General features: G+C 44.4%; 1 protein-coding gene across 3 annotated transcripts in view; it reads left to right on the top strand.

The window, feature by feature from the left end:
- Nucleotides 1-27,146, top strand: part of EIF2D (eukaryotic translation initiation factor 2D) — a 114,052-nt gene that overhangs the window by 81,434 nt on the left and 5,472 nt on the right. For all 3 annotated transcript variants that reach the window (XM_073615774.1, XM_073615773.1, XM_073615775.1), the window contains exon 13: nt 17,252-17,372. In XM_073615774.1, coding sequence (XP_073471875.1) covers nt 17,252-17,372 — 121 coding nt within the window. The remainder of the gene's footprint in view (nt 1-17,251; nt 17,373-27,146) is intronic.

Below are 27,146 nucleotides of genomic sequence, written 5' to 3' on the forward strand. Positions count from 1 at the left end.
CTGGATGCAGGGCAGCTCAATTGCATTCTGGGCAAGTTCTGGCTAGTGGTCTATTCTCGTGACCCAGTAACCCAGTGGATCGTCTACTGGAAAGCTCTCCATGTCTGTTTTCGCCCCTAGATAATGGCTGACAGCCCTGGGCGCCAAGCACTAAAAAAATGTTTAAATGCATCACTTTTTCACCGCTTCTCCTTTGACCAGCAGAAGGCCCAAAACTACCTTTTCCATGAGACTGTAACCTACCAGAGTCTGGAAAGGTTTAACCCTTTCATGACTAAGCCTATTTTTGAAATTTGGTGTTTACAAGTTAAAATCCATATTTTTTGCTAGAAAATTACTTAGAGTTCCCAAACATTATATATATTTTTTTAGCAGAGAATCTAGAGAATAAAATGGAGATTGTTGCAATAGTTTATATCACATGGTATTTGTGCAGTGGTGTTTTAAACGCAAATTTTTGGAAAAGGGACACTTTCATGAATTTTAAAAAATCCAAACAGTAAAGTTACCCCAATTTTTTTGTATAATGTGAAAGATGATGTTACGCCGAGTAAATAGATACCAAACATGTCACCCTTTATAATTGCATGCACTCGTGGAATGGCGACAAACTATGGTACCTATGAATTTCCATAGGCGACGCTTTAAATTTTTTTTACGGTTACCAGGTTTGAGTTACAGAGGAGGTCTAGTGCTAGAATTATTGCTCTCGCTCTGACGATCGCGGAGATACCTCACTTGTGATTTGAACACCGTTTACATATGCGGGCGCGACTTTCGTATGTGTTTTCTTCGCTGCGCGAGCTTGCTGTTTAAAAAATTTTTTTTTTTTTTTTTTTTTTTACTTTTATTGCTGTCACAAGGAATGTAAACATCCCTTGTGACAGTAATAGGTGGTGACAGGTACTCTTTATGGAGGGATCGGGGGTCTAAAAGACCCCCGATCCCTCCTTTGCACTTCAAAGTATTCAGATCGCCAAAAACAGCGATTCTGAATACTGTATATTTTTTAAAACCGGCGCCATTGACAGCCGAGTAACTGCGGGCATCATCCCGGTATAACCCCGGAAAGCTGAGTCGGCGGGAAGGGGTTAACATAAACTCCTCTTTAAGGCACCCTTAACCACTTGCCGCTCGCCCACCGTCAAATGACGGAGGGTGGCTCTCGTTCTGGGTGGACATCATATGATGGCACCCAGAATGGCCTCTCTCACGCACTGCTCGGGGCGCACAGAGTGGCAATCGCGGCCATGGTGTCTTGCTAGGATGGGGTGCGACCCCGATCTCTGTAAAAAGCCGCGGGCGGCTCTTTAACCATGTGATCGGCTGTGTCCAATCACAGCCGGTCACATGTAAACAGGTAGATGCCGGTAATCGCCACTCCTCGCCTCACACTGACATAGTGTGAGGACAGGAGAGCCGATCAGCGACATCTCCTCACGGAGGACATCTAGGCATGTAATCTGATTACAATAAAGTGTCCCCGAGTGCCAGCAATCAGTACCCATTAGTGATGCCAGTGAGTGCTGGTTATCACTGCTGCCCATCAATGCCACCCATCGGTGCTGCCTATCCGTGCCGCCTATCTGTGCCACCCATCAGTGCCACCTATCAGTGCCCATAAGTGCCACCTCATCAGTGCCCATCAGTAAAGGAGAAAAATTACTTATTTACAAAATTTTTTTTATTAGGAAAAGATAAAAAAAAACCCAGAAGTGATTAAATACCACCAAAAGAAAGCTCTATTTGTGTGAAGAAAATGATGAAAATTATAAAAACTTCACATGATTAAAGTGTAGCATGACCGCGCAATTGTCATTCAAAATGTGACAGCGCTGAAAGCTGAAAAATGGCCTGGGCAGGAAGGGGGTGTAAGTGCCCTGTATTGAAGAAGTTAAAGACAATTGCCAAAGTTGAGTTTCACTTTCTGGGCATGTCACAAATCAGGCGGTTTACGGGCAGGTGGAATTTTTGCCGGAATTTCAGCCAACCGTACTCTGGCTGTGTATGACCACCTGAAATGGCTACAGACTCTTCTGGCCTGCCTTAGAAGATCTTGCAATCCTGGGTACCTGTTTAACCACTTATCGCAAACCGCCGTAGCTGTACGTCGGTATTAACGTAGACGTAGAATACCGGGGTTATGGCAGCAGATAGCTGCCATAAGCCGGGATTTTCTGAAACGGCAGGCGGTCCTCTTTAAAATAAAAGTGGTCTCTGCGGCGGATTCACCGCGAGATCACTTTTATCGGCAGTGAGAGAGGTGCCCACCCCTCTCCCGCCGCGTTTCGGTTGTCTCCGCTGCCGGTAGCGGCAGAGACCATCTAATCCTTTACCCTCAGAGGCTGTGAGTCAAGTGAGGGATTGATGGCCCCCACACGACACAATGACGTTTGGATGACGGAAGCGACTTCCAACAGCCTTAAAGGGGATTTTTTTTTTTTTTAATTGCATTTAACCCTTTCACTGCAAGGTCCGTACGCCGTACGAACGTACAGAAGTGCCCGCAGGTGGCCAGGTCAGTACGGCATACGGACCTCATTTCTCCCTCTCCTATAAGCATATGGTCACTTCAATGACCATAAGCTTATATCACAATTGTTCAGCAGACTCTGCTGAACAATTCTATAACTCTGATGAGCGGATTACAACCCGCTGATCAGAGTTATTAACCCCTAATGTGACCGCCCCCACCCACGCCGCCGCCTCCCTGTCCCCTGCCTCTCCACCCCCGCAGCACCCTTTCATCTAAAACTGCCCCCTAGTCTCTTCTCCTATCCCCTTCTCTCCCCCCATCACTAATTACCCCCCTCCACCCGATCCGATCCCCCCCTGCAAACCGGCTCCCCGCAGCCACCATCATTAGCCGGCATCCCTCCTCTTCCACTCCCGCCGGCTTCAGGTGCTGCATGGGGCTTGGGGGGGTCCAGATGTGTCCCCCCCACCAGTTAGATTGCCCCCCAACTGCCCCCCCGATCCATGGCTGCTCCGAGCAACATCTCTCCTTCCCTTCCCTTCACCTGCATCTTCTCCCTGCACAGATCTCCATGATCTGTCAGGCTGGGGATCGCGGCGGGGGGGGGGGGGGGGGGGTGAGCGGTGCGGGTGTGTTTACTAAACTCCCCCCCTGTAGAAGAGAGGGCACATGCAGCGATCACTACTGATCACTGCTGAGTGCCCACTGACAGCTGATATATTGTAACTGCGAGTGTTACAATGTATCAGACTCATTTTCTGAATGAATGGAATCTCTATACAGATTCTCATTCATTCAAGTAAAGTGATACAGAGAAAGGAACTATCTTCAGTCCCTTTCTCTGTCTCTAATAAAGAGATATGGGGGTCTGTTTAGAGTTTAGGCAGTGAAAGGGTTAAGTGTAAATGTGAGATCTGAGGTCTTTGTAAACCCCAGATCTCACATTACAGAGGTCCTGTCATGCTTTTTTGTCATGTTTACATTCCTTGTAATAGGAATAAAAGTAATCCAAATTAATTTTAAGGGACAATGTAAAAATAGAAAGTAAAATAATTAAAAAGAAAATGTTTTTTTAAAGCGCCCCGTCCTGCCGTTCTCGCACGCAGAAGCGAACGCATATGTAAGTCGCGCCCGCATATGTAAACGGTGTTCAAACCACGCATGTGAGGTATCACCGCATAGATAGAGTGAGAAAAAAAATTCTAGCAAAAAGACTTCCTCTGTAACTGTAACGAGCCCCTTTGCTCGCTCAGTTCCACTCTCCCGACACTCCTCTGCAGCTATTGAATCAGATTGCAACGTCTGATGGTTCGGTCATCCGATGCTCCGGGAGTAGAACTACAGCTCTGTGCCGTTCTAGTCCAGTTGTGATAGCTCAGAACAAACACCAGGCAGGCTGTATGTAAGTTCAAACAGGAATTCTCTTTTATTGCAAAATACAGGCTTTTATACACTAAAAGTGGAGGTGCAGACCTCCTGCTCATATTACTCTAACAATACAGCTGTAACCTAATTAACATGAGCTAATTAACTAATCCCTTTAGACAGCCTAGATGACTCAGACATGACCGTTAGGCCAGACTGGCCGTCTTGTAGTTCAGAAAATCCAATCAACATTATCACAATCAACATAGACTCTTCTTCACACAATAGCAGAGTTAATTAACACAAATAACAATGGGGATCTAATGACTCTTAGATCCCATAGTAGACTTATTTACAATACACATTTTAGCAGACAATAGACAGACAGGTGTTGGAATTTACATCAGCATCTCCTAACAGTATCTGTCCCAGCATTATGAATCAGTCACTATTCCAATATGGCAAATCCAGGGTCCCCAGAGTCTGTGTGTGCTGGGGGACCAGGACCCGAATCCACAGTAATACCACCTCAAGGGTCCCCAGGCATACAGCTCACAAAGAGCACCGTTCCCCCAAATGCAAGGGCCCCCGATCGATCGGCAAGAGGCTAGCATACAGTCCCCTCCAAAAGTCTCTTTCTTGGCTAGGTCTGTCACATTTCTTCCCTTTCGGCAGGAGACTGACACAGGAGGAGACCCCAGACGGGTTGACTCCGAAGTTAGTCAGTAGTTCCAGTCCTCTAATGCCTGTACCCACACAGTACCCCAAACAAATTGTTCCAAACAAAGCATTACTCACCCAGCCAACCTCTGCCTCTCTCAGAGAACATATCTGCCGCTGGGGAGAGGCCTGGACTGGCCCTTCTCCCTGGAGTCCTTTCTGCCGATGGAGAGAAGACAGGGTGTCTGGGCTCACTCCATCATGCTGTTGGGGATCTGGGCCGACTGCCCAGCATCCCTGGGGTATACAGGTGGAGACTGAAGTCCCATCCACCTTAACAGGACATCCATCCTCTGTTAGTTGAGGGCAGAGTCCAGCAGTACTCGGCCCTGTTGCCAGCCCTTTTGCTGGAAACCCCACACCATCTGCTCCGGCTAACTGTTGGGGAGGGACGACGAACACCTCCTCTCCCTTCTCCCCCTGTATCCTGATCTGCTGCTGGGAAGTGACCACCTGCTTCTCACCCTGAGCCTCCGGAACCGCCGCAGGTGTAGGGCAGAGATCTTGGACCCTCTGTCCGGTTGCCAGCGCTTCAGCTGGGGAAGTTCCTTGTGACTTTACAGATACTTCTGTTGGTGCTGGGCAGAGCATAGTGAAGTTTGGCCCTAATAACAGCTCCTCTTCTGCTGGAGGCTCACCAGGTTGTTCTTCCTCAGCAGAAAAGTCTATCAAATCCCCTGTCTCTGCAACTGGTGTCTGGGGATAAAGGTTCACCATCTCCTCTCCGTGGAACCCAGAAGATGCTATCAGTGCTGGGCAGAGGTTAGCAGAGCTCTGCCCTGTTGTCAGCACTTCAGGTTTGGGGACGGCAATCTTCAGATTTTCCACTGCCGATTCTCTGGCATTCTGCTGGACAGGCACATTCTTCCATCCAAGATCATCCACTGCAGAAACAGGTTCATCAAGGTCAGTCAGCACTTGCATCCGCCATAAGACCTCCGCCTCCATAGCTGCGGGTGCAGGTTGGCAAAGCACACCGTTACTCTGCCACATTGTCAACTCTTCAGCCAGGATTTCAGAGTTGTCAACTGGTATTTCATGATAGTCCCAGGCAAAGGGAGCACCACCCTGCTGCTGAGCAGAGTCTAACAGCTGTTTGTAGGCGATCTCCAACTCCCATTCCTGAACGGCCAGAAACTCCAAATTTTCCAGTGCCCAGTGCACTTCTGAGACATTCAGTCTCCGCTCTCTGTGCTCCATTATTTCCTCCAAACGCCACTCCCGATCACTTCCAAAGTCAGGGTCCCTGGACAGCCTCCAGTATAACAATTCCAGGCCATCGTAGTCAAAGCCTTCCGTGGGGCTGTCATCCGCTGTCCATGGACACACTTGGGCTACATACCACTGGAGGGTTCTGTAGCTCTCGTACAACCGCATTTCTGCCCAGATCAGCCTGCTTAACTCGGCTGTCCACTCCTGGTTTGGCTGTTCCCCCAAAAACAGCATTCGCACTTCATACTGCGACCAGTACCTTACATGGATGGAGGGGAGAACTTTTCCCTGGTGTCGCTGCTCACGGGCTAGCGCTTCCTTCCAGAGTTCACAGCGGATAGAATCAAACCATCCTAGCAGGACCTGCTCTGATACTGGTCCTCTGTGCTGTATCTCCTTCTCTCGCAACCTCCTTCTGAATTCCTCATCCATGGTGGCTGGTATCTCTCCTCTCCTGCTATCCTGCTACCTTGGATCCGGGTGATGGTTTGGATGTGTTCACGGCAAGGAAGCACGATCCCACCATTCCCTCCACGGCTCTCAAGTAAGTCTTTCAGCGTGGCTCTCCTGCAGGCTGGTTTGGAGTGTCCCAGTAACTGGAGAGCAAATCCCACGGCTGCCAACCAATGTAACGAGCCCCTTTGCTCGCTCAGTTCCACTCTCCCGACACTCCTCTGCAGCTATTGAATCAGATTGCAACGTCTGATGGTTCGGGCATCCGATGCTCCGGGACTAGAACTACAGCTCTGTGCCGTTCTAGTCCAGTTATGATAGCTCAGAACAAACACCAGGCAGGCTGTATGTAAGTTCAAACAGGAATTCTCTTTTATTGCAAAATACAGGCTTTTATACACTAACAGTGGAGGTGCAGACCTCCTGCTCATATTACTCTAACAATACAGCTGTAACTTAATTAACCTAATTAACATGAGCTAATTAACTAATCCCTTTAGACAGCCTAGATGACTCAGACATGACCGTTAGGCCAGACTGGCCATCTTGTAGTTCAGAAAATCCAATCAACATTATCACAATCAACATAGACTCTTCTTCACACAATAGCAGAGTTAATTAACACAAATAACAATGGGTATCTAATGACTCTTAGATCCCATAGTAGACTTATTTACAATACACATTTTAGCAGACAATAGACAGACAGGTGTTGGAATTTACATCAGCATCTCCTAACAGTATCTGTCCCAGCATTATGAATCAGTCGCTATTCCAATATGGCAAATCCAGGGTCCCCAGAGTCTGTGTGTCCTGGGGGACCAGGACCCGAATCCACAGTAATACCACCTCAAGGGTCCTCAGGCATACAGCTCACAAAGAGCACCGTTCCCCCAAATGCAAGGGCCCCCGATCGATCGGCAAGAGGCTAGCATACAGTCCCCTCCAAAAGTCTCTTTCCCGGCTAGGTCTGTCACAGTAACTCAAAACTGGTAACCTGTAGAAATTTTTAAACGTCGTCTATGGAGATTTTCAAGGGTCAAAGTTTGTCGCCATTCCACTAGTGGGCGCAATTTTGAAGCATGACATGTTGGGTATCAATTTACTAGGCGTATCTTTCACAATTATAAAAACAAATGTGGCTAACTTTACTGTTTTTTCTTATTATTTTATTAAATTAAATTTATCCAAAAAAATTGTGTTTGGAAGAACGCTACGCAAATATGATGTGACATAATGTATTGCAGCGACCGCCATTTTATTCTCTAGGATGTCTGAAAAAAAATATAATGTTTAGGGGTTCTAAGTAATTTTCTAGCAAAAAAAAAAAAATATTTCAATTTGTAAACAAGTTTGAAAAATAGGCCTGGTCCTTAGGTGGTTAACCATAATTTTTACCCCCTTCCTGCCCAGGTCAATTTTCAGCTTTCAGCACTGTAACATTTTGAATGACAATCCTGCAGCCATGCAACACTGTACCCAAATGAAATTATCATTTTTTCCCCCACAAATAGTTTTCTTTGGTGGTATTTGATCACCAACACAATACCAGAGTTGTCAAGCAACTCGGGTCCAAGCGCTCATGGAGTAAACCAAGATGGAAAAAGTCCAATTAAGCTAATTAAAAGCTGCTGTTATAAAAACAAGAAAACAATGATACAGCACTAGGGCTGCAACTAACGATTATTTTCATAATCGATTAGTTAGCCGATTATTGTTTCGATTAATCAGTTAATAACCTTAAAAAAAAGTGTGGTGTATAATTTAGTTAATATGTAAAGTTTAAAAAAAGGCAATTTATTCCTAAATATCTTTATACGCAGGGGTAAATATAAATAACCAACTATATGGTTAGGGAGTAAAATCTTTAATCCTCTCTGAGAATAACAGACAGAAGAGATATACTCTATATACTATTAGAGGTTGAATCTGGTAAATATCATCAGACTCAGATCAAATTTTTTTATTTAAAGAAAAAAAAATCTAGACTGTTTTGCAGATTTTCAAACAGAACTGTAATATTATATGCTTTTCTGCAGTTTCTCCATTGAAGTATATTGAACCAAAAAAGCACCGTTTTGCATTGAAAAGGTCCTTGACCCTTTCCAAATACACAGCAGCTGAAAAAGCATAGATGTGAATGTTAAATGAACTGTAGTGCATTTCTGCAAAAAGCACCAAAAAACACATAGGTGGGAACCAGGCCTAAGACATTTAGTAATATAATGGAGTTAAAAAAAAAAATAAAAAAATTAGCCCTTAGTTTTTTTTACTTTGCAACAGTGAAAGTAATATTTACAGTAGAGATTATTTGCTCTTTTTGTACTATATAGGGCTAATTTTAGCTTTTTTAACATCATTATGTTACTGGCCAATTAATCGATTACTATTTTCATAATCAATTAATTTCATAATCGATTAGTTGTCGATTAATCGATTAGTTGTTTTGGCCCTATACAGCACAATATACTCTCTCATAAGAAGGAAGTATTAACAGTGCTAATACTGAGCTTTAACAGTGTAATATATAAACTCGCAAGAAGGTGAGAGTAGACATGAGGTAGATGTTCATAAAAAGTAATATTTACAGTAGAGATTATTTGCTCTTTTTGTACTATATAGGGCTAATTTTAGCTTTTTTAACATCATTATGTTACTGGCCAATTAATCGATTACTATTTTCATAATCAATTAATTTCATAATCGATTAGTTGTCGATTAATCGATTAGTTGTTTTGGCCCTATACAGCACAATATACTCTCTCATAAGAAGGAAGTATTAACAGTGCTAATACTGAGCTTTAACAGTGTAATATATAAACTCGCAAGAAGGTGAGAGTAGACATGAGGTAGATGTTCATAAAAAGTAATATTTACAGTAGAGATTATTTGCTCTTTTTGTACTATATAGGGCTAATTTTAGCTTTTTTAACATCATTATGTTACTGGCCAATTAATCGATTACTATTTTCATAATCAATTAATTTCATAATCGATTAGTTGTCGATTAATCGATTAGTTGTTTTGGCCCTATACAGCACAATATACTCTCTCATAAGAAGGAAGTATTAACAGTGCTAATACTGAGCTTTAACAGTGTAATATATAAACTCGCAAAAAGGTGAGAGTAGACATGAGGTAGATGTTCATAAAACATATGAAAAATATATCTATAGATAGATATATAGATATAGATATATATATATATATATATATATATATATATATATATATATATATATATATATATGTCCAATGCTATGTATGAGAACCCACAGTCCCAAATAGATCATTAAAAAACACAGAGCAGTGTAAAACACACTGATTATGTCAGCTGCATAGACTCAAAGGTAACATGAATAGTTCATTGATCATAATTAGAGAATATATTTCTTCTGGAGTGCAGCAACTAGACCATCACCACATCACCGCGTGAAAAACCCTTATGGATGTGAGCTTACCAGAGGTAAGACAAAGACAAGCCTGTCAGCTCCTTTTCTCTCAAGGATCGGCTCCTCCACCTCCAGATTCCCTCAGTCCTCCTCAGTCAAGATCATGTATTAACATGTAGAAAAAATAGAAGGGGAGGCTCTCCATAGTGTAAAACAGTTTATTTATAACAAACCCACAGAGATTCCCCCTTAAGCAATTGTGCTTACATAATAGAAGTAAAAAAACAGCTTTGACTTGTACAGCATCAGGTCACAGCTGGTCGGTACTGAGAACGCCCGCCCGCCCACCTCGATGAGTCCCGGGATGACGCTGTTTGTCTCTAGCTGGTAGGTCGCGTGGTCACCCTGACGCGTTTCGGGATTCCGTCTTCAGAGGGCATGCTGATGCTGTTACTCCCTTCCTCAACCTCAGAACCAGCATCAGAATCAAGTAATGCCTGTGCATCATCAAGATGCAAGTGGCTGATGCTGTGTTTAAATAATTCAGCTGACTTCTCCATGCATGATGTTGGGGCATGGAGGAGGATGGTTTAGTAAGCCAGTCCACCACCTCCTCTGCATGCTGTGGCTGGATAGCACTGGCAACATCACTAAACATAGAAAAACATGCCCTGCGAGGGCAACGTCCACCTTTGGCTGTGGACACAAACGCTTCTGGCCCCCTCATAGTGGCATGGGAATATCTGCCTCTCCTTGTTGGCATCCCAGACATGGGGGCCTTATTACCCTAATTGAATTGACACTGGGAAATGTGTAATTGGATGCACTTTATTTAGTGAAAAGTGGTGTTTGGTGCACTTTTTTCACTTTTTTGAGCAACCGTGTCACAGTCAGACTGCGGCTGACCATTTAAAAAAAAAAATACAGCAACTAAAAAAAAGGGGGGGTATACAGCACTGTATACAACACTAAATGTCATGTAACGCTGTGTTAAACACTGCACTATACTGACACACTACACTATACTAACACTGCACTGACACACTACACTATACTCACAGTATATTAACACTGTACTGACACACTACACTATAGTCAGACTGCACTGACACTCTACACTCAGAGTCACAACACACTAACTCGCTAGTAGCAAACAGAGCCCTGCTCTATTATCTCTCCAACAACACACTGCAAAAGTTTCCTGTGGGAAGGAACCTTTTATAGTGTGGGGTGGGGACTATATGAGCACTGAGTCATGATTGGGCAAAGGCATCATAACTGTCCGATCATGACTCTGACTGTACTCTGTGCCCTAATTGGGCAAAGCCTTGCATCTGACCAGCGGTCAGGTGCATTGCTTCCTCCAAATAGGGCCCAAGAATGCACTGTGCAGTGCGTAGTGCATTGTGGGGTGCTTGACAGGCGAACATCCCACTAAGCACCCCACAAATTCGAACTTTTGCTTGGCTCAAACTGTTTGCCCAACTCCTAGGTAGCAATCAGCTTGCAAAATCAGCCTAGGTGATCAATTCTCCCCCTCTGATTAGTTAACCAGTTGGTCTCTGCAAAGATTGCACCTCTGACTTGACTGTAATTGGGCTGTCAAATGATGACTATTTTATGCCTGTCAGCACCTAAAAGTGTACCTGTGGAATCTAAAGTTGAACCAATACTTAGAGATTTAAACCAGCTAAGCCCACAGGCAAACCCGCATGAAGGTGTGACCCCACTTTTATATTTGGAGTCTTTTTTAATTGGAACCCTTCTAGGTCTAACAGTAGCTAGCTTTTCAGTTATTTAGATACAAAGATTCCCCCTTAGCCTTTTAGGCTAATTTGATGCTGCTGGTACTGTCCTTGGCTGTTCCCTCTGTATCTCCTTAAATTTCTCTTCCCTTGAGGCATGTAAGCCCCGGTGGGAACTGAGGCCTTAGTGTCGCGAGAGTCTGATTCCTGTGCTAGACAGTACCACAAGTCTCATTCTTACATACAAGGTTCCCTGTAAGGTTTTCTTCATGAAAACCACTTCCTCTCAATTGATAGCCTCTGGACATAAATGGCTTGTGTACTGTGTATAAGTGTGCTGTAGACTGTCTGACAGGTCAAGCATGTTGTCAGAGGAAGGAGCCAGTGCTCTTGGGGTTGTCAAATCTCCTTCAACAGGATTTACCTGGCTGAAATAGAGAAGAATTTAATGGCTTTGGGGGACCTATCCAACTGAGGTCAGGTCCCCTTCCCTTGGCAGAGACACTCTGCAGAGCAAACACTTCCTTTGGTATTGGCCTTCTATCAAGCGATAGTTCTTTGTTCTAATTAAGGGTCCAATATACCAGGCTCACGAAGGCTAACACTTCTCTGGATCATTGAAGTTCAGGAGCATGTCTAGACTTATGCCGCGTACACACGGTCGGACTTTTCGTCTACAAAAGTCCAACGGACGCCGACGGACTAAAGCTGGCTGGTAATCCGATCGTGTGTGGGCTTCTCCGGACTTTCAGCAGACTTTTTCAGCCTCAAATCCGACGGACTTTAGATTTGAAACATGCTTCAAATCTTTACGTCGTAACTACGACGGACCCCGAAATCCGCTCGTCTGTGTGCTAGTCCGACGGACAAAAACCCATGCTAGGGCAGCTATTGGCTACTGGCTATGAACTTCCTTATTTTAGTCCGGTGTACGTCATCACGTACGAATCCGTCGGACTTTTGTGTGGTCGTGTGTAGGCAAGTCCGTTCGTTAGAAAGTCTGCTGCAAGTCCGCCGAAAGTCCGCAGGAAGTCTGTCGGACAGGCTGTCGGACTTTTGTAGACGAAAAGTCCGACCGTGTGTACGCGGCATTAGGATTAAAAGCAGGTCATAGGAAGAATGGTTCTTAACTAGGATCCTAGGAAACCTCTCATATACCAGTGACCGTATTCTTTACCGTCGTCCTCAGCCCTCAGTGTTCTATCTTACCAGTTTCGAGAGAGTCTACATATACTGTTCCCTTTTCTGGAGAGTGTTTTCTTTCCCCTCTCCCTTTGAAATTACTACAGTATATGGGATCAAGTTCAGGCACTCTCTGTTAAAGTGATTGTAAAGCTTTGATTATTAAAAAAAAATAAATAAACACTATGCAGACCTCCACTGTGCAGCACGTTTTGCACAGAGTGGCCCCAAACACCGTCTTTTGGGGTCCCTAGACGGCTCTCGCGGCTCCTCCCCACATCAGATAACCCGGTAGGACAGTGGTTCTCAACCTATCTAGTGCCGTGACCCCTTGATAAAATTTCCCAAGTTGTGGGGACCCCTAACAGTAAAATATTTTTGTTGGTCGCGTTTGCTGGCACAGTGGCGACAATTGATGGGCACAGTGGTGACAATTGATGGGCACAGTGGCGACGTTTGGCACAGTGGCGACAATTAATGGGCACAGTGGCTGCGTTTGGCACAGTGGCAACAAATAAAGGGTACAGTGGCTGCGTTTGATGGCACAGGTGGCGACGTTTGCTGGCACAGTGGCGACAATTGATGGGCACAGTGGCTGCGTTTGGCACAGTGGCAACAATTAAAGGGCACAGTGGCTGCGTTTGATGGCACAGTGGCTGCGTTTGATGGCACAGTGGCTGCATTTGATGGCACAGTGGCTGCGTTTGATGGCACAGTGGCTGCGTTTGATGGCACAGTGGCTGCGTTTGATGGCACAGTGGCTGCATTTGATGGCACAGTGGCTGCGTTTGATGGCACAGTGGCTGCATTTGGCACAGTGGCGACTTTTGCTGGCACAGTGGCGACAATTGATGGGCACAGTGGCTGTGTTTGGCACAGTGGCAACAATTAAAGGACACAGTGGCTGCATTTGATGGCACAGTGGCGGCGTTTGCTGGTGACAATTGTTGGCCACAGTGGCTCCATAGTGGCGACGTTTGCTGGCACAGTGGCGACAATTGATGGGCACAGTTTCTGCATTTGGCACAGTGGCAACAATTAAAGGGTACAGTTCCTGCGTTTGCTGGCACAGTGGCAGCGTTTGCTGGCACAGTGGCGACAATTGATGGGCACAGTGGCTGCATTGATGGGCACAGTGGCTGCATTTGATGGCACAGTGGCGGCGTTGCTGGCAGTGGCGACAATTGATAGGCACAGTGTCTGTGTTTAATGGGCACAGTGGCGACAATTGATGGGCACAGTGGCGACGTTTGCTGGCACAGTGGCGACAATTGATGGCCACAGTGGCTGCGTTTGGCACAGTGGCAACAATTAAAGGGCACAGTTCCTGCGTTTGCTGGCACAGTGGCAACAATTGATGGGCACAGTGGCTGCATTTGCTGGCACAGTGGTGACAATTCATGAGCACAGTGGCTGCACAGTGGCGACGTTTGGCACAGTAGCGACAATTGATGGGCACAGTGGCTGCGTTTGGCACAGTGGCAACAATTAAAGGGCACAGTGGCTGCATTTGATGGCACAGGTGGCGACATTTGCTGGCACAGTGGCGACAAATTGATGGGCACAGTGGCTGCGTTTGGCACAGTGGCAACAATTAAAAGGCACAGTGGCTGCGTTTGATGGCACAGTGGCTGCGTTTCATGGCACAGTGGCAACGTTTGCTGGCACAGTGGTGACAATTGAGCACGGTGGCTGCATTTGATAGCACAGTGGTGGCGTTTGCTGGCACAGTGGCGACAATTGATGGGCACAGCGGCTGCACAGTGGCAAGACATAGAGCTTCTGTCCCATGATCCAAAAGAGGTCAGGGGTGCAAAGACTTGGGGCCTTCCCTCTTGGACCTACTGGACTTTCTCGCCGCTTTTAGGACCTAATCCTTCTGGGAGCTTGGCCCCATACATCATGGGCCATGGGAGTGTTTTGGCTTTTCCCCTGGTTTTTGATGGATCTCCTACCATTCACAGGAGGTGATTATACTGTTTTTGAACAATCCTATCAAAAAAGGAGGAAGAGTTTACTTCAACAGACATAAGGAATTGTATCTAGAAGTACATGGCATGAACTAGAGAGTGTAGTAGTCTACAGTACACTTTTAATACTATTTAGTGGCTCCAACAAAGGGAAGCCTGCCTTCGAAATTTTGATAGCAAGATGAGTTAAGTCTACTGTTATATCAGCCTATGCCCTGTCCACTTAAATTACAGATTCTCTACTTGCTATTAGGGTCTGCTATAAATTTTAAGAGTGGCCTAAAGCCCCAAAAAAATGGAGTGAGGTCCTCTCAAGTTCCGGATCAGACTCTTCACACAGTGTGCAGCCTGGCCAGGAAAGGGGGGGGAAATGAGCCATACCAGGCTATCTCAACATGGTATAGCAATTACTTCATTGACCAAATATGGAAATGTCCCAGACCGGTCAATCATGTCACCAGGGTGACCCCTCCGCTTTGTTTACTTCAGCGGCGCAGACCCGGAGATGTCATTTTGGTGCGAGGAGAGAAACAGGATGTCATCTCAGGGTCTACAACACTAAAGTAAACAAAGGAGCGAGGTCACCTAGGTGGCATAATTGATGTCACCTGGGTGGAATTGCTCCTTTGTTTACTTAAGCAGTGGCAACTCCGAGATGCATCTCCAATCCCTTCTCTTCCACATCTCTAGGCCCCCGCCCTTAAAGAATATCAACTACTTTCCTAAATAAAATACCACACCATTTAAAGATATAGCACATGCGTTATTTAGTAGCGTTTTTTTATGAATGAGTAACTTTATTGAAAAATATCGCATGCGTTATTTTACCACTAATGTTCATGTGGTATTTTATATTTAGAGAATTGAGCCCCTGGTTTGAGAACATTCCTGAAGATGTTGATGTCTTCAATATAAATTAAAATTGCAGAAAATAACACAATTACAAAGTGGCAAAAAGTGCTTACTTTTTAATTCACTCAGCTAAAAGAGTCTCTTTGGTCTTATGAAGTTCAGCATATGCTTAGTCTGGTTGAAAAGAGACACAATCCAATCCATCTAGTTCAACCAACAGAAGGAAAACAAATATACAGTCCTATACCCACAGTTGATCCAGAGGTAGGCAAAAAACCCCAAAAAAACATGATCTAATTTGCTTCATCCCCCAAGAGACAATCGGATGTTCCCTAAATCAACTTTACCTATGAGGATATGAGGTAGTATTCATGAAATAAAATCACTATCTTGAATTTTCTGAACTAATGTACACCCTCTTAATTCCTCTCCTTTTTTCTTTTTATTTATTTATTTTTTTGGTGATGTTTTATTTATTCAGAAAAAGCAATCTGCACTTACTTAATATGGGCTTATTCACTTGAGCGCTCAGCCCCATGTAGTGTGAAGAGCCTTATCTTTATGTTTTTGTGCTTGCGGAGAATTGCATGCAGGCAGTCTATATTCATGAATGGAAGTGCATCCACTGTACAGACTAACTCGTGATGTCAAGAGCCCAGGCACTGAAGGAGGCAGACTACGAGGGACCCCCTAGCAACAGCCATTTAGAGGTGAGTAAAAAAAAAAAAAAAAATGTCTAAATTTTTTTTTTTAATTTTTTTCAGGCACATTGGGTGGAACACCACTTCAATGACAAAAGATAGGGCTCTATAAGCCAGTCTATAAGCCCTGGGTACCTGTCAAACTCAGCATTACGAGTTACGAGTTAGTCTGTACAGTGGATGCACTTCCATTCATGAATATAGACTGCCTGCATGCAATTCTCCGCAATCACAAAAACATAAAGACATGCTAGAGAGATTCAGAGAACACCTGCGGTTTATCGAGGCAAGAATGCAATAAACAGAGTGTCCCCCGACATTTTTCACAGGCACATGGAGGCAGCACCCAGGGGCTTGAGCTTTTTGGTATAGAAGCCGTACCTATGACCATTCCAGAGGGTAAAAGTTTTTTTATGAGACAAAGTTAGAAGAAGTCTCAAGTGGCCCATCCCAGATGATGAGCACATCAATGTAACAACCATAATACACTAGGTGCCTGGCATATGGGTTCCGGGACCAGATGTTATTCTTCGATAGCGCTGCTATCAGTACACCTTTTTCCTATATAATGACATGTTACCGACGTGTGAGCGTGACTTAAAAAAGTAGGCCACGCCTCAGAAACATGTCATCATGGCAACCTAGTTCCATCCACTTCTTCCCCTGTCTCTCGTTCCTGTGAGCCAGTCTATCCACTGAGTGCAGCGTCGGCTGGACCGAGCACATGCACACTAGGACCTGCACGCCGTGTGTGGTGTCAGCAGCATCCTTCGGGCTGCCAGTCTGAGTGTCCACGGCCTCCCTCCCTTGATCTTGCGGTGATGGTTCAGGAGAGATATTACAGATGAACATCCATGTGCTGAATTGTTATTACAACAACATGTGAGTCTGACCATTGAAGTGTCTTTTATTGATATTTTAATAAAGCCTAGTTACACTAGGGCAGCTTTACGCTCCATCTTCTTGTGTTTTTGTTTAGATATGTTCCTGCCACCCAGAGGATAAATACAGAGCAGCAGCACCCCTTTGGCTTATCCTTTCTAAAATCTTGTGATATACAGCCAGCTGGAGGATCCAATTAATTGTTGATCAGTGTACTTTCTAGTTTTTTGTGTGTTTTGTATTGGAGAAAATGAAAATTGGTTTTGTTTTCTGACTTTCCTCTTTCTGGTTTCTGTCTTAGGTGCTTGGAAAGAATGCAACCTTCGCATAGAGTTGCCTTTCCTGGAAGCTCTCCTGTTGTTCGTAAGGGAAATATTGAGGCCATTGATATCACTGTGGCACAGAGGGGATCAAACAAGAAGGTAACTATACGAGTAAAAAACTTTATTTCAATAATGTTTGACATGTGTGCATATTAATGTATAAATACATATATGTGTGTGTGTGTATGTATGTGTGTATGTGTATGTGTGTGTGTGTGTGTGTGTATATATATATATATATATATATATATATATATATATATATATATATATATATATATATAATGTGTGTGTGTGTGTGTGTGTGTGTGTGTATATATATATTATACACATATACACACACTATAAATGTACACATTCTAGGTAACACAAGGACCAGCCTGACGTGCATCCGATAAGGGCACAAGGGTGGTGAGAACATTGAGTCGGAAAAAGTCACTAGGCAGTGTTAATTTTCGCATAAAATTTCAATTTAGTTTTAGTCCCATTTTAGCCATCTGCAATTGTTTGTCATATTTAGTCGACTAAAATTTGCAGTACTTTGTAGGACATTTTAGTCGACTAAAATAAATTTAGTTGACTAAAATCTAATGGGTTTAGTAATGCATTATTTAACCATTTCTCTAGAATTTCCAAACTTCTTATATAATCCTGGAGTAAGAAAATGTAATATCATGTTATTATTTATGGTATTAAGGTTTGAACAAACTCACAGATACAGATTTAGCTGCTGTAGATGGTCTGAGGAGGCCTGTAATGCACAGTGCTCTGAACGTTCTGAGGGGGTCTGTAATATTGCACAGTGCTCTGGATGGTGGTCTCTGGAGGCCTGTAATACTGCACAGTGCTCTGGATGGTGGTCTGAAGGGGGCCTGAAATTCATAGTGCTCTGGACGGTGGTCTGTGGGGGCCTGCAATTCACAGTGCTCTGGTGAGGTTTGTAATGCACACAGTTCTCTGGACATGGACAGTCTGAGGAGGAGGACTGAAATGCATTGCACACAGTGCTCTAGACGGTGGTCTGAGGCGAGGCCTGTAATGCACAGTGCTGCTCTGGACGGTCGTCTGAGAAGGCCTGTAATGCTGCACAATGCTAACGTTTAAGCACGCTATGGACTCGCTTGCTTGCTGGGAGCGGAAGCACTCATGGGCTCTACACAGGCGGAGCTCCAAGGAAACCGAACGCTCACGAGGGTAAACAACCCTCCCTTACATTTTTGTTCTTTGACGAAAACTGAATTGATTTCTGTCATAGTTTTCATCAGTGGATGAAAATGTGTACTTTTCGTTTTGTGTTACTGTAAAAAGGCCGCTGACTAAAATGTTTTAGTCAACGAAATTAACACTGTTGTTAGGGTAGAGCTGGGCCGACTGGTGGAAGCCAGGTGTTTTCAGCAGCTTAGAGAAGAGCTGGGCACTGTTTTTTTTAAAGGAACATCGTTGGTGATTGACAGCAAGTTGTGCTGGAAGAGCTTTTAGGCCACTTTCACACTGAGGTTTCAGCCGTTTTAGTGCTAGAAATAGCCTATAAATAATGCCTAAAAACTGCTTTCCATCATTTTAGTGTAACTTTTCACACTGGGGCGGTGCGCTTGCGGGACTCTAGGAAAAGTCCTGCAAGCAGCATCTTTGGGGCAGTTTTGATCCAGTGTGCGGCGTATGGTCTGAGCACTAACAGGCTGACACCCCCCACCCCTTCAACCTCTGCAGCAATACTGGCAGCACTCATATGTCTATTCCCAAAGACAACCTCTGGATATGACGCTGAGCACATGCACTCAACATCTTTGGCCGACCATGGCGAGGCCTGTTCTGAGTGGAACCTGTCCTGTTAAACCGCTGTATGGTCTTAGCTTCTGTGTTGCAGCACAGTTTCAGGTTCTTGGCAATTTTCTTTTAGCCTAGGCCATCTTTATGTAGAGCAACAATTGTTTTTTTCAGATCCTCAGAGAGTTTTTTGAAGTGCCATATTGAACTTCCAGTGATCAGTATAAGAGAGTGAGAGCGATAACACCAAATTTAACACACGTACTCCCCATACACACCTTTTTGCTTTTGTTGCCAGCGGTTTAGAGGTTAATGGCTGTTTGTTGATAACTTTGAGGGGACAGCAAATTTACACTGTTTTACAAGCTGTACACTCACTACTTTACATTGTAGCAACGTGTAATTTCTTCAGTGCTGTAACATGAAAAGATATAATAAAATTATTTACAAAAATGTGAGGCGTGTACTCACTTTTGTGGGATACTGTATATTTAGTTATATAAAGTTTGAGAACACAGTTTATACACTTACAGCATTCATTCATTCATTATCATCACTGCAAATAAACACAGCAGCTTAGTTTAACACTTTTAGGTTAGATAGGAAAGGGCCGAAGTAAATAATGTTCTGATTTACAAATACTAAGTCATAGTTACAAAGACCCACCTTTGAAGGTATAGGGGACCTTTCTGTGACTTTGCTATCTCGTAAGGTAGCCTTTCTTGTGGCCATTTCCTTAATTAGAAGGGACTTTGAGAGACCTGGAAATAGCTCTGTTTACTTTTACATATAAACAAGGTTGTTTTGGACCCAATTACTTATTTTTTTGCCTATAGTGATGTCTGCTTTTCACCACAATGAGGATATTGTTGTTACATTAGTGTCCGACTCCAGCTCACCCAAAGGAAATCTCTCTTCACTGTCTGCATGTGGTGAAGGCTGTCAGGGAATCTGTATGCCTAAAAGAAGCAGTGGTTGAGAGGTAAATTATGTTTTTTATTCTAGAAGATCCTAAAAGGTTCTTTAGCTTCCTGATTCACAATTGTTAAATGAATTGGGTTGTTTACAGGCCTATGATTTGCAAGACACAGCACCTCCTTTTTCCTGTAAAGTTCACTCCACTAGGAGAGTGAGTGCTCTGCGTCATCAGGCCCCTGTATCTCAGATCCGAAAGGCTCTAACCAGTCTTGTGCTCATATGTTTTTTAAACTTGTACAAGGTCAGTGTATCTGTTTCTGCAGATCCTAGTTTTGGTTCTGCACGTTGTTATTTATTGCCCTGGTATCCTTTTGTTTTTATTCTTGCTGGGCTCAAACAAGGAAAAATGGGGGGGCGTGGCCGGGATGTGAGCCAGAGAGGACGTATGCCTGAAGAGCTCCGTGCTAATCCTGCATATACGCCCGTTTTAAATCTTTGTTCCTCGTTACAAGGACACTCACCGACTTCCCCGCACACCCTGAACTCCTCGGCGGCCGAAATAATGTCCACGAAGGGCTGGGGAACAGCACAAGCCGCCACAAAGACACAGAGGCTGGGTAAGGGCCGGGTCGCCGGCTCTCCGGGCGCCATCTTAGGCTCTGACTCCGGAGAACAGTGTGGGGGGAGGAAGGAGCAGAGCCCAGTGCAGTCTCCTGTGGCGATGGCATCCCTGCGGAGAAGATAGAAGCCCCCCTGTCGCCTGCATTGCTAGAAGCAACACCAGAGGCAATTACAAAGCCCATCTTTGCAGCAATAGAGGGGTTTAAATCCATGCTAATGGTAAAGGTGGAATACCTGGCATCTGAATGCACCCTCATACGCCATGATTTAGACAAAATCAGGGGAAGACTTTCTGAAGCTCAGGGTTGCATAAGCACCGTGGAAGACCAGCAGAGTTCTCACTCCTCACAGATCACTGGTAAACACGCTAGTCCATAAAGTGGACGACGCTAAGAACAGACAAAGACGAAATATTATCCGCATGGTGGGACTACCGGAAGGTGAGGAGGGCTCCCGCAATATTTGCGGAATCGCTGTTTAAAAATGTATTGAACCTGCCTGACATGCCACCCACATATGTGGTAGAAAGAGCCCACAGGGTCCCAGCGGGCCGCCGTCCTGAAGGGGCTCCACCATGACCGTTCCTAGTCAGGTCCCAAATTATCGTGACAGGGATATGATTTTGGCCGAAGCACGGAAGCATCCGAAATTGACTTATGAAAATACGAAATTAATGTTTTTTCCGGATTTCTCGGCTGAGGTGCAGAAAAGGCGCAGATCGTTTAATGAGGTGAGATGCCGGTTGCGGGAGAAGGAAATCAAATATAGAATTTTATACCCCAGCAGATTGAGGATACCATACAAGGGCACCGTGCGATTCTTTGCTACTCCTCTGGAGGCCAGTGACTGGATCGACAGTTTATGAGTAAAAGAGCCGCAAGCCGCTGGCTGAAGATGTTTTGGTTTCCCTGTACCTGTTAACATGGTAATGAGTTTTCCTGCCCAAGTTGGGGGGGGGGATTTGTGGGACTCTATGTGCTCTGTTCCGCACACACGATTGTATACCTGCAGTCTCCACCACATGGGGTAATCTGTGTCAGTTGGCCCCTAATATTTTCCTCATGCAGGAACAACGCAAATATTGGAGGAAGGAGGGGGGGTACATGTACAATTGTAGAGGAATGGACAAGTATCCGTAGCAGAGTCATGGAGCATGAAAGGCATGGTCACTATTTTTGCATTTTTTATGTTTGATTTTAAATTTTTCTGTGGCCACGTTTTCCAGGACTTTTTTTGGACAAGTTTTGGGAAAAAGCTGCGTGTACTGTTTGTGTTGGTTTGTTACACAGCAGCAGGGAGTTACAGGGGTTTTGGGATTTTTCTTTTTGGTCGGTGCAGCTTTCCACTCTAGACCCTCAGACGTACAAATGCTCAGGTGTATACATGGGTCATGTAGTTCACCTGTTTCTCTTCTTAGTAACATGATGGTACAATTCCGTCGCGCCTTGATGTTCCAATACCTAAAGACAGTCACACCGCACGTGGTGTTTCTACAAGAGACTCATCTGGATGGGAGCAGGGTGCTGACCTTACGTAGAGCCTGGATACAACAGGCACTACTTGCAACGTACTCCACCTATGCTAGGGGAGTGTCAATCTTGATCAGTAAGGCAGTACCCTGTACCATACATCATGTTATCTCAGATCCGGGTGGCCGTTTCCTAATCATCATAGCTGATATTGGTACATGTAAAATGGTTTTAGTTAATGTTTATATACCTTCACCTTTATAGGTTCAGATCCTATATGATCTCGGCAAATTAGCCCCTTATATGCATCTTCCTTTTATTATAGCGGGGGATTTTAATGCCATTCTCTCTGCTAATCTAGACTCGTCAAATGTACACAGGGTGGCATCTGCCGACCTTTCTGCCTGGGCGGCTTTGGTCTCCTTGACAGAACTGTGGCGATGGAAAAACCCCACCACAGTAAGCTACGCGCATTTTTTTAAAACACATAGGTCATCCTCAAGGATAGATTTTGCGTTTGCCAACACACCTATGTTACAATTAGTGGGAGGAGCCAATTATTTGGCTGGTGGCCTTTCAGATCATACACCACTATCGGTACGTATTGGTATCCCCTCGGCTTGCAGGAGGGGGGCTTGGAGGTTGAACCCGGGCTGGTTGGAGGTAGAGGGGGTGTCCTCCCAGGTGGCACCGCATTTCACGGGTTACTGGAAGGATAACATAGGGTCGGCTAACCCCGTCACAGTATGGGACGCGTTCAAGGTTTGTATGCAGGGACATTATATCTCAGCCATTAAACAGGTGCGTAGGACTCATAATAAAAAGGAACAAGAATTACAAGAACAGGAAAGGACTTGTGAACTTGCATATGCAAATGATAAGTCTGATACAACCTACAAAGTCTTGTTAGAGGCACGATGCATACTGGCTATGCACTTCACTGACCTAATGCACACGTCTAGGGCAAAGAGCGCTGAATCCATTTTTGAGCAGGGTGATAAGAATGGCAAGTTACTGGCTATGCTAGTAGCAGATCAAAGAATACAGACTAATATACCATGTATCAAAAACTGCAAGGGAGACATTCTCACAAACTCAAAAGATATTATGGACACATTTGTGGAGCATTACAAGGTCTTGTATACTCCTATCCCAGTATATGACAAGCAAAATTTAAACGCATTGTTGTCATCCTTGAAAATCTCGGTCCTGTCTAATTCGGATAGGGATTTTCTGGAAGCGGACATAACGGAAAAAGGAATTGAAACAGCTATCAGGGCTTTCCCTCCGCACAAATCAACTGGACCAGACGGTTTCTGTATAGAGTGGTATAGGTTATATATTGAGGACTTGGTTCCCAGACTGAAAGCCTTATTGCAATATTGTTTTGAATACAAATGCTTACCGAATTCCATATTAGAGGCACAAGTAGTTCTCTTACCGAAACCAGGCAAGGACCCATTGTCTTGCTCTTCGTACAGACCTATAGCACTTTTAAATGAGGATCTTAAAATTCTAACGAAAATATTAGCCACAAGACTGTCACAGGTTATCACTACTTTAGTGGACATAGATCAGACAGGTTTCATACCTCAAAAATCAGACACTAACCTACGTAGACTGTTCACTCACTTGCAGATCGATCATAAAAACTCAGGGACTAGGGTGGTAGTGTCTCTCGACATGGCCAAAGCCTTTGACTCAGTCGATTGAAATTATATGTTAACAGTACTGCGTCATATGGGGTTTGGGGAAGTATTTATGACCTGGATCTCACTTCTATATAGTACCCCTCAAGCTGCCATTAAATTGGGTACCTCAGTTTCCCCTCAGTTTTCAGTGGGTAGAGGTACGCGTCAGGGATGCTCGCTGACACCATCCTTATTTGCACTAGTAATAGAACCCCTGGCTATAGCTTTAAGGAAGTCATCTGAGGTGAGAGCACTAGAGGTGGGAGGTATACGGGAATGCACTGCTCTTTATGCTGATGACATGCTCCTCTTTCTGCAAGATGCTGGGTCATCACTAGAAGCAGTGTTTCAAATATTAGATACATTTGCCACGTTCTCGGGACTGCGAGTGAACTGGGAGAAGTCCAATGTGATGGCTATTGACAGTGATGCCCAGACTTTGGCAACCAAAAGGGTTCCCATTCCCTGGGTGTCTGAAATCAAATATCTGGGCATATGTATATCACCCAGGGTGGGGGATTTCATGTCCCTGAACTTGCTTCCCCTATTGAATAAGGTTAAGCTGCAGCTGGAGGCATAGAGACACCTGCCATTGTCCTTGATTGGCAGGGTCAGTTTATTGAAAATGAAGATTCTCCCAGTTTTTTTGTACTTCCTAAGGAACTCTCCAATTTGGATCCCCTGTTCTTTTTTTAGGAGGGTGAATAGCTTATTTAGTACCTTTCTTTGGTCCGCTGCACATTCTAGAATTAGCCTCCGTACCTTGCAGAAGCCCTTGGGTCAGGGTGGACTGGCGCTACCTGATTTATTCAAATACTTCATAGCTGGACAAATCGTGTTTGCTAGACGCTGGCTGACAAGGGATGATGGGGATTCAGCGACAGTACTAGAGGCAGCCCTCATGGAATTGTATGAGAGTCTGTTTTACTTAGTACACAGAGGACCTCAGGCCTCTCCATCTTTGACTGCCTCAATGCGTGTCACTATTCGCGCATGGGACAGGGCACAGAAGTTGATGAAATCTCCAGAAGGGAGTTGGTCACAGGACACTCCTCTGTGGTTCAACCCCAGGTTACCCCACTTTAGTGCAATCCCTGACCCAATAATATGGGCCAGGGTTGGTATTAAACAACTTAAACACATAGTGGGAGGACAAAAATTACTCACCTTTGACCAACTTAAGGATAAATGTAATCTACCCAACTGGTATTTGTTCCGATACATCCAATTAAGGCACACTTTTCTAACCCAGTTCTGCTCAGATAAGCTGGAACTGGGTGCATCACCACTAGAGAATATTCTGGGTGCAGCAGACTTACCAAAAACGTTATCAGCAGTGTACAAAGAATTATTTGTAGTAAGGCCAAAAATGCTCGCCAAATGTAAGGATACCTGGAGTGCACTGGTAACAGACTTTGGGGCGGGGAAGATTGGGATGATATGTGGGATCACCTGTTCCAGACTTTACTGTGGCCAAAGATAGGCTCATTCAATTTAAATTACTACACCGGGTCTATTATACCCCTGCAAGGATAGCTGGTATATATGGTATAGGTGCAGCTGAGTGCTGGCGCTGCACAACTAATAATGCTGATTTTGATCATATATTCTGGCAGTGCCAGCCGATACAGGAATTCTGGAAGGGGGTGACGCACACTATACAGAAAGTGCTTTCGGTGCCGGTCCCTGTAACAGTTGCAGTTTGTTTGCTGGGCCTGGTGGAGGAGTTGAAGCCACGTAGGGCGCAAAGAACCATGATTTCACTCTCCCTTTCTTATGCACCCAAAGCTATCTTATTGTGTTGGAAAGAACCTAGGCCACCCACAGTGTCTTTCTGGAAAGATTTAATCAATAAAGCCCTTCCTTTCTATAAAGCAACATACCTGAGGGCATGTCCCAAAAAATTTGAGAAAGTGTGGCAATGCTGACTTGATGCCAAGAACACTGTGATTTGACCTGTTAAGGAGGGGAGACGTATTACAAGAGTATGTTTTGCACATATGTAGAAGGTTTTTGTACTTCTAATGCCCCGTACACACGGTCGGACTTTGTCAAAATCCTAGGATTTTTTCAGAGGGATGTTGGCTCAAACTTGTCTTGCATACACACGGTCACACAAAGTTGTCGGAAAATCCGATCGTTCTGAATGCTGTGACGTAAAACACGTACGTTGGGACTATAAACGGGGCAGTGGCCAATAGCTTTCATCTCTTTATTTATTCTGAGCATGCGTGGAACTTTGTCCGTCGGATTTGTGTACACACGATCGGAATTTCTGACAACGGATTTTGTTGTCGGAAAATTTTATATCCTGCTCTCAAACTTTGTGTGTCGGAAAATCCGATGGAAAATGTGTGATGGAGCCTGCACAGGGTCAGAATTTCCGACAACAAGGTCCTGTCATACATTTTCCGTCGGAAAATCCGACCGTGTGTACGGGGCATTACTGGTTGAATAGCTGACTGTGTGATGGTTATGTACACCACTGACTCCTTGAGAACCAAATGTTGTTTTTGGAAGTATGAGCATAGAATATGATTTTGTAACTAGTGGAAGCTGCACAAGGATGGGGAAGGAGAGGGAGGTGGGGGGGGAGGGGATGTTGGTACACGTTGTACTGTTGTATTATCATTGAAAATGTTAATAAATAAAAATTAAAAAAAAAAAAAAAAAAGGAAAAAAGGTGTACTATAGCAGTAAACCTAGGTCGGACTTTAGCGGCATAGGAAACAATGAAGAAGTATGAGAATAAACACTATTTATTGGAAAATACACAACATGAATAGAACAATACAGAAAAATTAAAAATCATGTATACTGATACATGATGTGCAGTGAGCCCTTGTGTATCTACGTGTTTCACCTTTAGGCTTCTTCGGGATACAGTCAAGGTTCTACAGATAAAGAGAACGGACCTCACTGTCTTGCAGAGAGATAAGTCTCAATCATAAGTATCCAGAAACTGGTTCAGAGGGTACCATACCACTAGAAACAGGTTCTATTACACCACCGTCAGGATCTATGCACAGATAGGTCAGGCCAGCCCAGTCTGCTAGTAAGAGAGGAGCAGAAAAAGCCAGACTGTTCCAGGGGCAGGAGCAAAATAATGCACAAAGAGTGGACTCTGTACCAAAGAGGGAGGGGAGCCAACTATGGGCTTCAAAGCCCACCAAGCAATAAGGACACCCACCAGGAAAAATAGTCCAAATATGAGACTGAGAAATTGTCCACAATGTGCAGCAAAATTTGAATATTTAAACAATGATGTATGGCCCCTGGGAGACAGCCTTGTGCTAGTCAATGGTGACTATATATACAGTATCTCACAAAAGTGAGTACACCCCTCACATTTTTGTAAATATATTTTCATGTGACAACACTGTAGAAATTACACTTTGCTGCAATGT

This window comes from Aquarana catesbeiana, linkage group LG02 (assembly GCF_042186555.1).
Source record: "Aquarana catesbeiana isolate 2022-GZ linkage group LG02, ASM4218655v1, whole genome shotgun sequence".
NCBI classification, from domain to species: domain Eukaryota; kingdom Metazoa; phylum Chordata; class Amphibia; order Anura; family Ranidae; genus Aquarana; species Aquarana catesbeiana.